At 51.1% G+C, this 15,574-nt stretch overlaps 1 protein-coding gene across 2 annotated transcripts in view; it reads right to left on the bottom strand.

The window, feature by feature from the left end:
- Parvb (parvin beta) overlaps positions 1 to 15,574 on the bottom strand; it is an 83,526-nt gene that overhangs the window by 2,989 nt on the left and 64,963 nt on the right. For both annotated transcript variants that reach the window (XM_021183070.2, XM_029470070.1), the window contains exons 8-11: positions 14,303 to 14,322; positions 8,833 to 8,894; positions 8,404 to 8,472; positions 3,623 to 3,724 (exon numbers count right to left, since the gene is read on the bottom strand). In XM_021183070.2, the coding sequence (XP_021038729.1) occupies positions 3,623 to 3,724; positions 8,404 to 8,472; positions 8,833 to 8,894; positions 14,303 to 14,322 (253 nt within the window). The remainder of the gene's footprint in view (positions 1 to 3,622; positions 3,725 to 8,403; positions 8,473 to 8,832; positions 8,895 to 14,302; positions 14,323 to 15,574) is intronic.

Below are 15,574 nucleotides of genomic sequence, written 5' to 3'. Positions count from 1 at the left end.
TAAGGTCCACGTCCCTAACACTCGGCCATGCCCACACAATCCTTTTTCCTGTATAGAAAGGACTGACTCTTCCTCTTTGTACAAAGCCCACTAGGACACAGGACAGGGCACAGGGAGTCGATGGGAACCACACAACAGTCCCTCTCTCCCTTGTCAGGGACCTGGAAGAATGATGTAAGAATGGCAGCTCCCAGCCCGCCCTCCTCCACACACGAGCCAGCATCTACTACATGGTGAGAAATGACAGATCGGGAAACTGAGTCTGAGGGAAGACAAGTCCCTTGCAAAGGCACTCAGCTGAGCACAGGGCAGCTTCATGCTACCTTGTCAGATAACCAAGGAGCTGGGCAAACTGGGCATTCCTGGACTGTGTCTCTGTGGGGTACACTGTCCTTCAGGCAATTGGGGGACCCTGTTGGAATTGAGGTTAGTTCAAGGGCCAGCATGGAGGTCCCTGGCCCTGTCCACTAACATCTGTCTACGTGACTGCCCTGCCCTGCCCTACCCTACCCATGGAATTGAGGCTTCCTTTCTGCTAACAGCTGGAGAAGCTCTGAGTGGGAGCCTCTTTGTCTTACTTAAAGTCTATAGGGGTCAAAACCAACCAAACCACGTGCAGCCTCCATCTGCCCTGAGCCAAGGAGGGTGGGGAGATGGACCATCAAACCAGCAAGGACATAGCAGGTGCCAGCTGGACAGGCCTTAGGGTTCATAGTGACCAACCGTCTCTCCAGCAGTACCACTGTCTGCCACTCCACTATGAGTGAGCCAGGAATGCCAGCGATAATCTCCCTTACAATGTCAATTATGAATTAACAGAAGGCAGGAATCCACAGGGTCTGGGCTGCCCAGTCCTGTGGCTCACCCCACCCCCACCACCCCCCACTCCCACCCCAGTGCTGAGAGTGAAGCCCTGTGCAGTTGGCACAAGCTCTGCCTCTGAGCTAGTCCTCCAACCTAATGCTGTTTGCTTTTGTCTTTATCTGAGACAGTCTCGTTTAGCCCAGGCTGTCCTCTAAGTATAGGGAGATAACTTTGACCTTCTAATCTTCCTGCCTCCACCAGTCAAGTGCTGGGATTACCGATGTCTATCATGTGCCTGTTTACACATTGCCAGGGACGGAGCCCAGAACGGGTGTTTTCGAGACAAGCACTCTACCAACTGAACAACACTCCCCAGCCTGATATCTTTGGTTAAAGATACCTGCTTCTGCTACGCTTGAGGGAGCACTCCCTTGTACAACTCCCTACTCTGCTTGCCAAATCTTTGCTCCTTCAGCACACTTGAGATGTCACCAAGATGCCTGGGACCAAAGCAAAGGACCCTCAGCTTCAGGCCACAGAGCTGATCAGAGGCACTGCCTGCTTCAGTGCAGGGCATGGTCCTCCCAGCCCTCACACAGGTCAGGGTTCATAGAGGCGTGGCAATCGCTGCTGTGACGACCCTCACCACTACCCCGAGGAGGAAGAGGTCAGAACAAATACGTAAATATGTAAGAAAGGGACCCAATTCCCATGCCCGCCTGAGGAGGGGGCCCCAGGTGCCTGCAGAGTCTAACACCCTGACCTCCCATCTCCCCGGAGAGTGGGAGGACCCTCTCGCTGTGTGCTCGTCACCAGAGGTGTCCTTGATTTGTAGGTCAGGGCAGTGGCCTGCATAGATGTCCATCCTGGTTTCAAAGAGAAAGTCAAGCTGAGGAATGGGCTTCTGCCATCTGTACAAAGCCTTGTTTGGACAAAGACCCAGTTCAACTGATTAAATCCACTGTTCTCACCAGCCTCCTTATTAGTTTAAAGAAAGACACGATTTCCTGGAGATAGTACAGCCACATAGGGGCCTGGATATGCACAAACCTGTCCACCAGACAGTCTAACCTCTGGTGTCTACAATTCCAGCAGCTCCATGGTCCTAACAAGCTCTGTACCGCTCATTCCTCACTGTATCCATTCTCCCTCCATCCCCAGTGTGGACTCCAACATGCCAAGACCTCTCTAATCTGTCCAATTCTATCTCTGCAGGCACGATAGGAACGACATTTGGCCACAAGCAGACAGACTGCTTGGTGCCAGAAACCGGCAGATTGATAAACACTAGCCCGTTCTCTGCTGTCACCCTGGCTCCCACCGCGGTTGCCACCGTCTGCCTCCGTGCCTCATGGGCCTCGCACTTTGGAAAAATAAAGTGGCAGGTGCCATGAGTCGCAAGCAACCCAGGCTAGTCTTTGCCAAGTCCCCAGAAGTGAGGCACTAACTCTTCAGTGACAGACCTAACTGCAGGGAGCCTGGGAAGGACCGAGAGCACAGGAAGAGCAGAGACGGGCACACACTCAAGAGCCGGCCCATAGGCTTCTGCGGAAGGAATGTTCTAGAAAACCAGGCACAGAAATAAAATATACATACATACACACATATATACAGACATGTATACACACAAACATATATATACATACACACATATACACACACCCACACACATATATATCTATATATACACACACACAGGCATATGAGGACACATACACACATACATGAATACATGAACACATATGCACACATACATAAACATATATATTTATATAAATGAATACACATACATGCTTATATGTGTACACTCATGAACATAGAGACATATATACATATACATACATGTATATATATATATACACACACACATATATATATATGTACACATACATACATATTTATATACAGGCATATAAATGTATATATATATATGTACACACATAAGTACACACACTGACAGTCATGTATGTATACACAGAGTGGGGCATACACATATACAGACATACATACAGACACATGCATACAGATAAACACACAAATGTGAGTGTGTATGCGCGAGCACGCGTGTGCCCACATGCATGCGCGTGCGCACACACACACACACACATACACACACAGAGCTTCAGATGATACCAACTCTGAATAGACAGTGTCTGGGGGTTCTGTAGCATACTGAACAAGCACCCTCCACTGTTGCTCCCTAACAATACAGAAAGCAGCTACTTTCCATATCATTTGCATATTTGCATTAAGTATCATAAGCCACCAGACAGGATTTCACATCTACAGGAGGAAATGCGTAGGCTTTGTGCTGTATACGACATTTCACATGTGGGACTTGAGCATCTGCCTGCTTCAGTCCCCAAGGGGGCCCTGGAACCCATCCCCAGCAGAGTCAGAAGGACTATTGTAAATATTTGAGAAAAAGCCCAATGTGCCAGGAAGAAAAATAGAAGCAAATTGACGTAGCCAGGCTCGGGAAGCAGGAGGCACACGCTGCAAAGCCACACGTGTGTCATACCGGGACATGACATTTAGTGGCTCCCAAAACAGAGAAACCCAGGGTGCTGCGACCAGCATCATTAAAAACAATATTAGCCTATGGGAAAGACATGTCGGGGGCATGACCAAGCAACACACTTGCCTCATACAGTGGCATGAATGCTACTAAGGGGTTTCTCAGTCTGTCTCCAAGGAGCTCAGACTGAATCCCAGATATTACTGAGGAGCTGAAGTTGCCCATTGGCACCAAGGGATGTTCCTTCTATCTCCCCCAGGGAGCATGGCTGGGCCCGCTCCCAGGAAATAAGTCACTTACCTTCTGGTCAAAGCTGTCAGGAGTCAGGTAGAAGTTGTGAAGGGGGACAAAGTAGTCTTCAAGGAGGCCCAGAAGTAGAACTAGGTACACACCATCTGCAAACTACAGAGAAAACTCAATGGCAATTCTGGAGCATGTGTGCAGTGGACAGACTCCCTCTGTGTGTGCAGTAGACTGACACTCTGTGTGTGTGTGCAGTGGACAGACCCCCTGCGTGTGTGCAGGAAAATGTGGGGCTGCTCTATTGGTTGCAGTGCCCATTCCAGGACCTCACCTTTATCCAGCACTCCCACCCTGTCCTGTGAACCCTTAGCAGAGCTCAAGAAAAGAAGAGGCCACGGGATGAGGGGAGGGTCGGGGGGGGGGGACACCAATCCAGATGTAAAATGAATAAATAAATAAATAAATAAATCCATTGAAGAAAAAGAAAGGAAGAGGAGAGGAGAGGAGAGGAGAGGAGAGGAGGCTGGTGCCCTAGTCACCCACAGGAGGGGATCAGGGGTATAGAACAAAGGACCCTCATTCTTGACACCTATTGTTTCTCCTTGAGCAAGCCAGGAAGAGGCAATAGCTTCATTTGCAGAGGTAGCAATGAGTGCCTGAAATATATTACACAAAATTTACCAACAACCCCCTTATTTTTTAGATTTATTTTATATGAATGTGTGTATATGTGTATGTGTACCACATGTACCCACAGAGGTCCGAAGAAGGTATTGAATACCCTGGAACTAGAGTTGCATACAGTTGTGAGCCGCTGTGTGGGTACTGGGAGTTGATAATAGGAATATACGCCATCAGCCTCTGTCTCTAGGGGTTTTATTCTTGGGGGGCCTCACACATGGGGGTCACATGGCACCTGCCCTCTCAATCCCAACCTCTGTTGACTTTGTCCCCTGTCTAACCATCTTAACTGTGGCGATTTATACGTCATCACCGCTCAAAGTAGACAGCGGTGTGATGGTTTGTATATGCTCGGCCCAGGAAATGGCCCTGTTGGAGGAGGTGTGGCCTTGTTGGAGTGGGTGTGTCACTGAGGATGTGGGCTTTAAGACCCTCATTCTAGTTGCCTGGAAGTCAGTATTCTGCTAGCAGCCTTCAGATGAAGATGTAGAACTCTCAACTCCTCCTGCACTACGCCTGCCTGGATGCTGCCATGCTCCCACCTTGATGATAATGGACTGAACCTCTGAACCTGTAAGCCAGCCCCAGTTAAATGTTATCCTTTTAAGAGTTGCCTTGGTCATGGTGTCTATTCACAGTAGTAAAACCCTGACTAAGACAGCTGATAACATCACTACTGTGCAAGTAATAGTCAAAAGTCTTGAGATTGAATATTTTTTAAAATTTTTTAGATGTTTTGTGTATGAATGTTCTATCTACAAGTATATATGTATGTATAAATGCATGTATGTACCTATGTATGTATGTGTGTACGTATATGCACAATGTACATGTCTAATGTCCATGGAAATCAGAAGAGTACATTGGATCCCCTGGAACTGGAGTTAAAGATGGTTGTGAGCTACCATGTGGGTGCAGGGAACCAAACCCAGGTCCTTCCTCTACAAGAGCAACAACTGCTCTCAATGGCTGAGTCATCTCTCCAGCCCCTTGATTCTCTTTTAATTACATTATTTATTTGTATACACACACACACACACACACACACACCATGCTGCACATCTGGATGTCAGAGAACACTTTGGGGGAGTCAGTTCTCTCCCTCGATCATGCAGTTCCCAGGATCATGTTTCAGGTTGTCAGGCTTGGAGACAAGCATCTTCATCCTCTGGACCATTTTGCTGGGCCCTGAATTTGGCCCTTGAAAAACCTACTAAAATACAAAAGGTAGCTTCCAATGGTACCAGACATATGTCAACCTCCATACACATGGTCAGTGGTGGCAGGAGTGAATGGCAAGTCCACAGAAGACCTCCACCAGTCTTCTGAGATTCCCAGGCAGGACTCCTGGAGAGGTAAGAGGGGATGGATGGGAAGCTTTGGAGGCCTTCAGCTTGCAGAGACTAGCAACTTCAAATATGTAAATGAACCCCAAGAAGGCCAGTCACCCCTTTGGAGACTTACATAGAAAAGGGAACATCAGAAATATCGGATTTTAAAAACCAGGATCTGGGGGGTGGGGGGTAGGGGAGATTGTCTCTAACAAGCAAAGGGCATCAGGTCATTTGTTAGCGGGTGGCAGGCCTTTTAAGGAGACCAGCCACCAAGCATAGATTTAATTGGATGCCAGCACCATCCAATTAAATTGTACGTTGTATGATAGCCCAGAAGAAAAAACAAAACAAAACAAGCAAAAATGCAGGTTTTCCCCTGATCTAAGGTGTGTATTTTGCAGGATCACATAAGAAAGGCAGGTGACAGCAGATACAGGTCACCTGCCCACATGGCTGGTGCCAGCTCCCATGATCAGACCTTCCCAGGCCGCATGGTGCATGCTGCTTTGTACTTACAACCTCATGTCTGATTTCATTTCTAGATGTCAACCCCCCCCCCCCAGGAAACGAATGGGGCACAAATAGCCACAGGCAGAGCACCTGCTAGGCAGCATATGAACAGGAAGGGGGTCCAATCACAGGGCCGCTTAACGCCAATGCAGCCTCACACCTGAAGGGAAGGGAATGATTTTAACAGTGCTGGGGAAGGGACCAAGGGCCTTGAGCATGCTCAGCAAATGGCTATGCTACTGAGCCGCACCTCCCAACCTAAGAAAGCTGTGGTTAACATAGTGGTACACGCCTATAACCCTGGCACTCAGGAGGCTGAGACAGGAGGATGACCAAAAGTTTAAGGCCAGCCTAAGCTACAAAGTGAATCTAAGGCAAAGGTGAATCCCCTGTCTGGAGGGGAGGGAGGGAGGGAGGGAGGGAGGGAGGGAGGGAGGAAGGGAGGGAGGGAGACGCCCTCTGACAGACTGAAAAGCGAAATAGCTTCAGACAGAGATATCCATCTCTCTCAAGAAGATGCCCATGTATTTAGGGAGAAAAAAAAAATAACAACGAATTACACAACAGCTGTCCAGTGTAAACGACTGTTATTAAAGGGAGTGTGTTGTTTTATGCATGAGCACTTTGAAAGAGACCCAGGCGGAGTTGGGGGTGGGGGACATCAGGGAGTGAGAGAAGCAGCCTTTCACTTTAGCTTCCCGAGCTTCAGGAAATCGAAAGTGTCACACAGCAAGCGTGCTGCATGAACAAACAGCCAAGAATAAGAGATGCATTTGCAAATCACTCACACGTATGTGCACATAGACATTCTCTCTCTCTCTCTCTCTCTCTCTCTCTCTCTCTCTCTCTCTCTCTCTCACACACACACACACACACACACACACACACACACACACACACGCTTACACAAAATCCGCTCCATAAAGCAGACTATACTGCCTACACCCAGAATACCCAGTAGTACTTGGAACAAAGCCCAGGGTGCAGCGCCCTCAGGGTGCTAGATTAGGGCAACTTTTGTTTATTTTCCTTATCTTCATTTTCAGACATTTCTACGATGAACCTGAATTACTTTTTTTAATTAGAAAAGCAAATGAGAAGAAGTTAAAGAAAGAGAAAGCCATAGAAGAAAATGCCCAGGGGTTTAGGATGGATCAGCTGCGTATTAGGGATGTCTGCACCAAGGATTCCGGCCCAAAACTCAACCACACAACTAAGCCAGGGGAAAATTCAGTTGGGCCTTCAAGGCATGTTGTGTGCTTAGAGACTGTCACCACTACAAGGGCACTCTAGTTTGAGGAAGGAGTGTTTGAGGTACAGATGGCAAAAGAGTTTTGTCCCTAGTCCCCAAATGGATACTAATTTTATTACTATTCCTGTAATTTGTATGACGTGTAGGGTGGGCCATCAGGTTAGTGTTACAGTCCCTATGTAATCAGAGGACAGCTTGAAGGAGCCATTTGTCTCCTAAGATGTAGGTCTCCCGGGATCAAACTCGGGTCCTCAGGTTTTCTTGGCAGTCACTTTTACCAGCTGAGCCATCTTGCTGGCCCCAGGTTGGATGGGACATCGTCTCTATATTGCTATGGGATCAAATGTGAGGCTGCCATGTCTCCACCACTAAAGCAGAGGGCACAGAATGTTCTAGACCCAGAGACCCTCACAACAATGGGCCAGTGGCAGGGTCAGATGGAGTCTTGGGGGTGGGCACTAAAAGTTGAATTGTGTCTCTCCTAAATAAGCTAGAATCCTAACCCCTAGACCCTGTGCCTGTGCCTTCACTTGGACAAAGGGTCTCAGATGTCCTTGTGTCATCAGGGTGGGCTCTATTCCAGCGTGTCATTTCTTTGCTCTCAGGCATCCATTTCTAGACTCTAGCTCTGGGAAGCAGACGGGGCACAGAGAGCCTTGGGCAGCATACAGACATGCAGACTCAGATGCAGACACAGGAGGAGGCCACAGAAGATGGAAGTAATATATCTACAGATGCAAGAACACCGGAGCCTGCCTGCAGAAACGCAGCAGGAGCCACAGCAAGAGTGGGAAGGAGCCAGCCCGCCCACACTGTAACTCTGGACTCCCACCCTGCAGAGCTCCCTGGCTTCAGCCTTCCATCTCTGGCTGCCACAGTTACAGGAAACAGAGAGGAGGGTCTAAGCAGCCAGCTTGGTCGGGCTGGAGCAATACCACAAGCTACACTCTGGGAGCTTCTCCTGAGAGAACAAGGTGGTCCTGATTATTCCCACACCCCACCTGAGTTGAGAGCTGCAAGAAGCATTGGCCACAGAGAGCCTCCACCGAAGCCCTGCCTACCTGGGTCTCCAGGTCAGTCACCTCCAAGTTTAGCTTATTCAGGTGTTTGTTCACAAACGTGATGAGAGACTGTCAAGGCAGAGAGGTAAAGGCAACATTAGCATCACCAACCTTCTCCGGACCCCCCAGACCCGAGCCCCCAATATGGCAGGCTGGCATACTCCAAACCCTCCTCTGATGGCTATCGCCAAAAGGCTGTGTCAAACTCTATGCTCTAGTTAATGGCACAGTATTGTAAAAGAGCATCGCCACAGCACACATTGCTGGGAGAGGTCTCAATACACAAGGCACACTTTAGAATATTCCAAATGTCTCTCATCCCCATCTCAGCTTGCCTTGGGTCTGCAGAGAGTCTAGACAGAGTCTGAACAGGCACAGGGGGGCGGGGGGGGGGAGCAGGCTAGGGAGGGAAGGAGGGAGATAATCTACCTTCTTCACAAGGTTGAGCTTGTCCGGGGCGTGGTCGAAAAGAGTATCGAAGGCGTCCCGCTCTGCAGGACATGCAAGAGAGAACACAGAGAGTTCTAGAAAGGACTTGGTGGCCCTGATTCCCAACCTTTCAGCTCTCAGTTCTAGAAATAGCCCTCTCTGGTTGCTCTGCCTTGGGTTTCTGCTTGATCCCCCTGGTTTCTGCCAGAGCAGAGAAGCCTGCAGGTTGACACTGCCCCGTAGGAGTGGAGCAGGGGGCGTGAGGGTTGCCTTAATGAGCAACAGCTGCATGGGGCTTCCTTGGTACCAGTAGGCTTTGGGTATGGGATACCAGGTCGTACTTGGGTGCCTGCAAGTTTTGATTAAGCTATGAAGCATCCCTGACTCTCCTTCCCTAAGCGCTATCACTGACTGTGACTCCCCCTTCTTCTACTCTTGGCCAGCTCCGCTGCCCCCATGCCTGGCCCACCTCCTCTTACCTCTGGATGACCACAGCCTCTATCTAGCTCCACCGGCCTCCTCCCCCTCAGCATCCAGAATCTCTGAATGCGCAACTGGGCAACTTCTCACCACTGGCCCCTCAAACCCCTACCTCTCACAGCTCTTAGACCGTAGTCCATCCTCCCTCCCGTGGCTATGACGAGATAGCCACGCTTCTACACATCTCCCAGCCTTTACAAAATGGCCTCTCTGCACACTTGCATCCCTCAAGCACTAACAAGCCTTTGACAGAGCCTCACTGCACCCCCCCCAAGTCCCCCAGGTTGCTCTCCAAGGTCACCTCTTCTGAAGAGCCCAGGGTTGTGCATAACACATCTTGAAAATATAGTTTCTCCTTGCAGTACCATCTGCTGGACCTTCAGCTCCTAACTCTCCAGGAGAGATGGATGGTTCTCCTACTCCTGCCCTGCCTCTGACTCCAGCAACAGGGCAAGCTCAGCGGAGGAGCTCAGGGTAAAGGCACCTGAGCCTTTGGTGTCTTCGGCAGGATGCCTGAAGGCTGCTTATTTCAACCTGAGGTAGCCCATGACCTCCCTCTTCCCTGGTGAACCACCATGACCTGCTCACTTGAAAGCCTCTGCAAAATTAGCATCTGAAAGGAACAAGTTGGCCAAGAGGAAACTGGAACCCCCAGATCCCCTCCCTAACCACAATGGACACCTCCCAGCCCAACAGGGCTGACAAAGGAAAACAAATCCAAATATGAAAATGTGCCTGTGTCACTGGCTCAGGACACACATGCACTCCAAAGTGTCTGCGGGTGGCCTGGGACTCATGGTAACCGTGTGGCACACCCCTGGGGGCAGATTTAAGATGTTAATGAGACATGCTGACACATGAATTTGTGTGAACTACATGTGACAAATAGCACACACTCAGAAAAGCCTACTCTATGCAAATGAACCAGAATATCCTTGCTATGCAAAGGAAGGGAAAGCCAGGCTCTAAGGTAACAGGAAAGCCCAGCTCTGCACTTGGGGGCCGCACATTCTCCCTCAGAAGTGGATGTTCCTTAGTCTGCTCTGGCTGCGACTGTGTGTCTCTGCTCTGCTCTGCTCTTCGTTCAGGGACACAGGAACCTGGAATCCCTCCGGAGGTGCCCTCTGAACCCAAATGTCTGTTTACGTCTGTAAGAAGTGGGTGCACAGAAGTTGTTGAGATAGATGACTGTAGCCCAGGTCAAGTAAAGGCCTGGGGGCTCCGGGGCCAACAGTGCTGCAGAGGGAGGGGAGGCACTGAGAGGGACCCGGGCCCTGACTTCTGTCTTCTTGGTTCTAGGGGTAAGGCACAGGGGGGGCTTCCCCCACCTCAGGAGACAGGGGCTGCTGAGGAAGAGGAAGGAGGAGAGCAAAGAAGGCTGGGGTGAGCTGAGAGAGCCAGGGTTCTGGGGAGAAGAGCCAAACAGGATGATCTAAAGTTAGCCCCCTACCAACCTAGCCCCAAGATGAAGGTGCTAGAGATTCTAGCCAGGCTCTGGAGGCAGCTCCATCCAACCTGGGGCCTCTTCCTCAGCCTTGGGGAGGGTGAGAGGTTAAACAGAGAGAAGGGACCTTTTGCATCTGGGGGGGCGGGTAGGGAGGGAAGTGGGGAAGGCAGTGCCTCCCTCTAAGGGCTGGTGGGGACAAAAAGCCAACGTCAGTTAGCACCAGATGTCACTCACTTTCATAATCAGCTAAGTCAGATTATCCCCCCAGAAAACAATCTGTAAAGGGGCAAAAGGAGCTCACTCCTCTCGGAAGAAGTGCAGTCCTGCAAAGCGGCTTAGGCAAAGCCCCAAGAGCTCAGGCTCTTGACGTCACCGGTTTATTTAGCTGGGCCACTGCTCGGCTGGCAGAGTGCCGCGTGGGAGGCTGTTGGGCGCCTCCCACGCTGGCTGCTTACCTGGGGCCTAGAGAACACAAAATGTGGCTCCATAGCCAAGAGGAAGGACCAGGGATGGTGGGGACAGGGTAGAACTGGGTTCAAATCCTCACTGTGTGACTAGAAAGCCCACAGACTTTAGGTCCCTTCCCTAGCTAAAGGGAACCACATCTGTTCCCCACCGCCTCTGTGAGCACCAAGAATCAGGGTGGGGACACAGGGACAAGCCCAATTCCCACGCATGACTGGGGACCCCATCAATTTCCCTCCGGTAGTGGAGAAATCAGTAGTTTGGAAAGGCACAGACAGGAGGGTCCCAGGTCTGTACCTGGAGCCTAACTCAGCCTCATTTAGAATAGGAAGGTTTTCCCTAATCTACATTTCCGAATCCTCTTGAAAGCAGAAGCTGGGGCCACAGTGAGCTGCAGGGCACCTGGCATCAAGGTGCCGCCCCCAGGACAAGGATGGGGGGGGGCTCCTATTTTCCACAGTTCCCCTCCTATAACCTTCAGCTTCTGGGGTTTGACCAACTCTGTCCGGCTGGTCTCTGGCAGCACCCAAGTTCGCAGCCATGGACAAGAGGTTGGAAGAAAGAGGCTTGCCCTCTGAGCCAGGCTGGCTAGAGAGATGAGACGAGGAAGGGCATTGCAGCCAGAGTGAATAGAACATGCAAAGAGAAACACAGGGAGCCAGAGTGGATTCAAGAGCAGGGTGGGCTGGGAGGGAGGCTGACAGGAGCTGAGTCCTTTAGTGCAGTGGCCTGCGTGCTCAATGACCAGGGGTGTGAACGTCAGGTCAGAGTTTTAATTTAACACAGGCTCTGCTGGGAAGGCAAATGGGAGAGACTGGGTCCCAGCAAACTGAGCCTGGAACTAGGAGGGGGACTCCACCCTTGCCCACCCAATCCTGTCAGCACCAGAAAGGGCTCCTGAGTGGGGGGGGGGGAGGGGGAACTAGGGAGGAAGGGCCACTAGCTAGAGAAAAGGCAACTGGCAAAGGCGTTGCTATGGAGACCAGGCTCTAACCTCCCAGCTCCCAGGAGACTGGTTTCCAGGGAGAAAAAAAACCAGCTTGTACCTCAGGCAGGACAAGAAGCTGGCGGGAAGAGGCTGGGTACCCACTCCTCAACCTGCTGGCCTTAGGGAAGAATGACCAGAGAGGAGTCGCTCCACCTTTGCACAGCACTCGAAGGCCAAGGAGGCGAGGGAACTGATTCAAGTAAGACCCAGCCTAGGAGCCTCAGCCTGCTCGGGTCTTGGGACCTCCTCACACCTGACAGTGGTGCAGGGAGGGCTGCTGAGATCATACAGGCTTGGGGTGAGCGGCTGCCTCCAGGATACTTGGAGATCCCTGAACAAAGGAAAAGGCATGGGTGTGCCTACAAGCATAACACTTGCACCAGTGCTCCGGGTCAAGGGGAGCACACACACAAACCCTGAGGCTCCTGGGAGCAGGGCTGACTCCAGGTTTGTCAGATGGTTCTAGACATAACGAAGACAACCAGAGGGTAGTAGGGCAGGTGCATGCTGGTTTGTGACTGGAGATCCCTGGTGAGTGACCGTTGAGCCAATGCAGGAGGGAACCCTGTGTAATTTAGCAGGAGGGCGTCTTAGGCCGAGAGTAGTGGAAGTGGGGGGGGGGGGGGCAGGGTTAGACCTGGACACTCAGGAGGTGAGAGATCAAGGCCACAGGGGATGTGATGTCTGGAGCATCCTGGACTGTGGACAGGAAACAGACGTGACAAGGGATTCTTTGACCTTCTTCCTCAGCAAAGCGTGTGCTAAAGCTGGAAAGTAGATGCTGGGTGGGAATCAGTGTGACCAGACCCTGGTGGGGCAGTGAGGTCAGAAATGACCAGAAATCCCGGGACAGCCATGTGCTGCTCCCCCAAGAGGATGCCTGGGAGCCCAGGAGCTCACTGCACCAAAACTAAGGCTGTCAGCCGAGTAACCAGGAGACCTCCTTGCGTCAGCAGAAGTGCGAGGCGGGGGCGGAACTAATTGCCTGTCACTAGCTAATAGCCTGTTTCATCTTACGCCAGAGCCTGCAAGAAGTGAAGTGAGTACAGCCTCAGAGGAGGTTTCTTGTGGCCTCAGATGTCCCCAGCACCGTGACTGAGTTCTGGTGCACCTGGCTCTCCCCTTGGGAGACACACCCTGTGTACCTGACCAGGTGTCCTTCCCAGCTGTCAGGGCTCCCAAGATACCAACCGAGCCCAGGATCACCTCCCTCCCCCCACACCCCCAGCCATGCCAACTCTTTTCAAATCCTCTGAACCTGAAACAGAGCCAACCCAAACACATAAGTTACAACGCCACACTCTCAGGTCCCCATTCGTCATCCTCCCGCCTCTGCGATCCCCAGGGGTTCAGAGCCTCCTCTATATGTAGGGGAGGTGACAGAGAGAGACATATCTCTAAACTAGCCTGCACCTGGACCCCAAGCAGGGGTCCCACATGACCCATATCTGCTACCCCATCTCCCCTGGGAATTTTCCCAGCAAGCATAACACCTGTCCATCAGAAGGGCTCAGGGGCTACATGGCCACAGCTTTCTCTCAAACTCAAGACCTTCCTGACTGTCAGAGCTGTTGCCTGCTCATCCTTCAGTCCTTCTTTACAACCTGCAGGTCAGAGAAGGGCACTGGGTTTTGGAGGTGACACTTGCCCCGCCCCCAAGGATTCCCCAGGGTCAGCCATGTATCTGGAAATGAGCTGGGAGCTCCTATCTGGCTTCCATTTTTCCTCAAACAGCCTTCTCCACTTCCTTCTGTTTTAAACTTCTGTCCACATCAGCCTCCCTCCCAGCCTGTGGCGGGAGCCAGAATCCCCTCTGAGAATTTAAAGGAAGCCGCAGGTTTTTGATCCCTTTGTCTGCCCTCTCTTGCCCAGGAGTCAGGTGAGAGAGTAATTCCCTCCTTTTCTCCCTCCCTCCCCTGCAGGTAAGCTAGAGGCGTTCTCCAGGCTGGCCCCTCTGTCCCTACAACCTCACTCCTCCTGCCCAAGTTCACAAGCTCACACGCATGACCTTGAGAACAGCAGAGCTTTCTGTGTTGGATGGTGCATACCCAGGGGTCTTACCTTGTCCCACCCCAAACCAGGGTACTTACCAAACCGGCCCATCATGAGCCTGTGAACAAGAAGAAAGGGTCAGATGGACACTTAGACCAAGTCTCAGAGCCAACCAGACCCTAGCACTCGGCCCTCTGGCCCCCAATAGGAATGGACACACACACACCCTGCTCTAGCCTAACAAAGGTGAGGGACACGTGCAGGCGACCAATCAGCACAAGAGTGACAGCAAACTACCCTCATTCCCAACACAGTGACCACCCTGGTGTATCATTTGGAGGGGACATCATTTGCATCGTGGGAACTGGGAGCCTGTTGATTCTGGCAGCCACGCCCAGCAGATAGAGCAGCATTGCTCAACCTGTGGGCTGAGATCCTTTTAGGGAATCACATGACCGCTTCCCCAGGATCACATATCAGATACCCTGCATCTGATATTTATATTATGATTCATGATAGTAGCAAAATTACAATCTTGAAGTAGCAACGAAAAATAGTTTTATGGTTGGGGGGTCACTACAACATGAGGAACTGTATTAAAGGGTCGCAGCATTAGTGCGGTTGAGAACCACTGAGATAGAGGGGCTAATGTGGAAGGAGTCTGGAACTTCCGGCTTGAAAAGCCATTTGAATGCTTAACGATAAATGAGCATTTGTGAGAACTTGGAAAACAGGCTGGAAAGAACCTGGCTGGTGAAGTTTCAGAGGGGATTTTAAAAGTCCTTCAAATACTCTATGGGGCTATTTATGCAATATTTTAAAAATAATCCGTGACTCTGGTCAGCTGGGACCGAAGGATCAGCTGTGATAAACAAGACACCAACACCATTAAGGTGAAATCTGGGAAAATGTCTCCTCAAGGCCACAGAAGCTGTGTTCCAGAGGCTGCCTTGGGGGCTGGCATCTGGCCTTGGTAATATTGTAAGACGCCGGCAAGCCCTCAGATGTACATATCACAGGACCAGGCACAGCAAGAACTGCCTGGCTGAGCCCATTCATAGCTGAGTGCGGGCTTGTGAGAAAAGGAAATGACTTAGGGGTGATGTCTCACGAGACAGACCACCAAGCCCCCACCAAGTCCTTACCCCACCCCACATTCCTTGAACTCGCCCTTCTGCAACCATAGGCCCACCGTGCTGTCACAACACACACCAGTCTGTCGTTCCTCCCAACGCCCCCAAACCTAACCCCCTCCCCAACTATCTGCCTTTCCCTGGGAACTACATGGAGCAGAACACACACACATCCCAGAGCACACTGCCATGTCTTCAGCTTATCTGTCAGCCCACTCTCCATGCCTGATGGATTCT

Source organism: Mus caroli, chromosome 15 (assembly GCF_900094665.2).
Source record: "Mus caroli chromosome 15, CAROLI_EIJ_v1.1, whole genome shotgun sequence".
In the NCBI taxonomy this organism is placed as follows: Eukaryota; Metazoa; Chordata; class Mammalia; order Rodentia; family Muridae; genus Mus; species Mus caroli.
The sequence above is the reverse complement of the archived record's forward strand: the minus strand, read 5'-3'. Positions and strand labels throughout refer to the sequence as shown.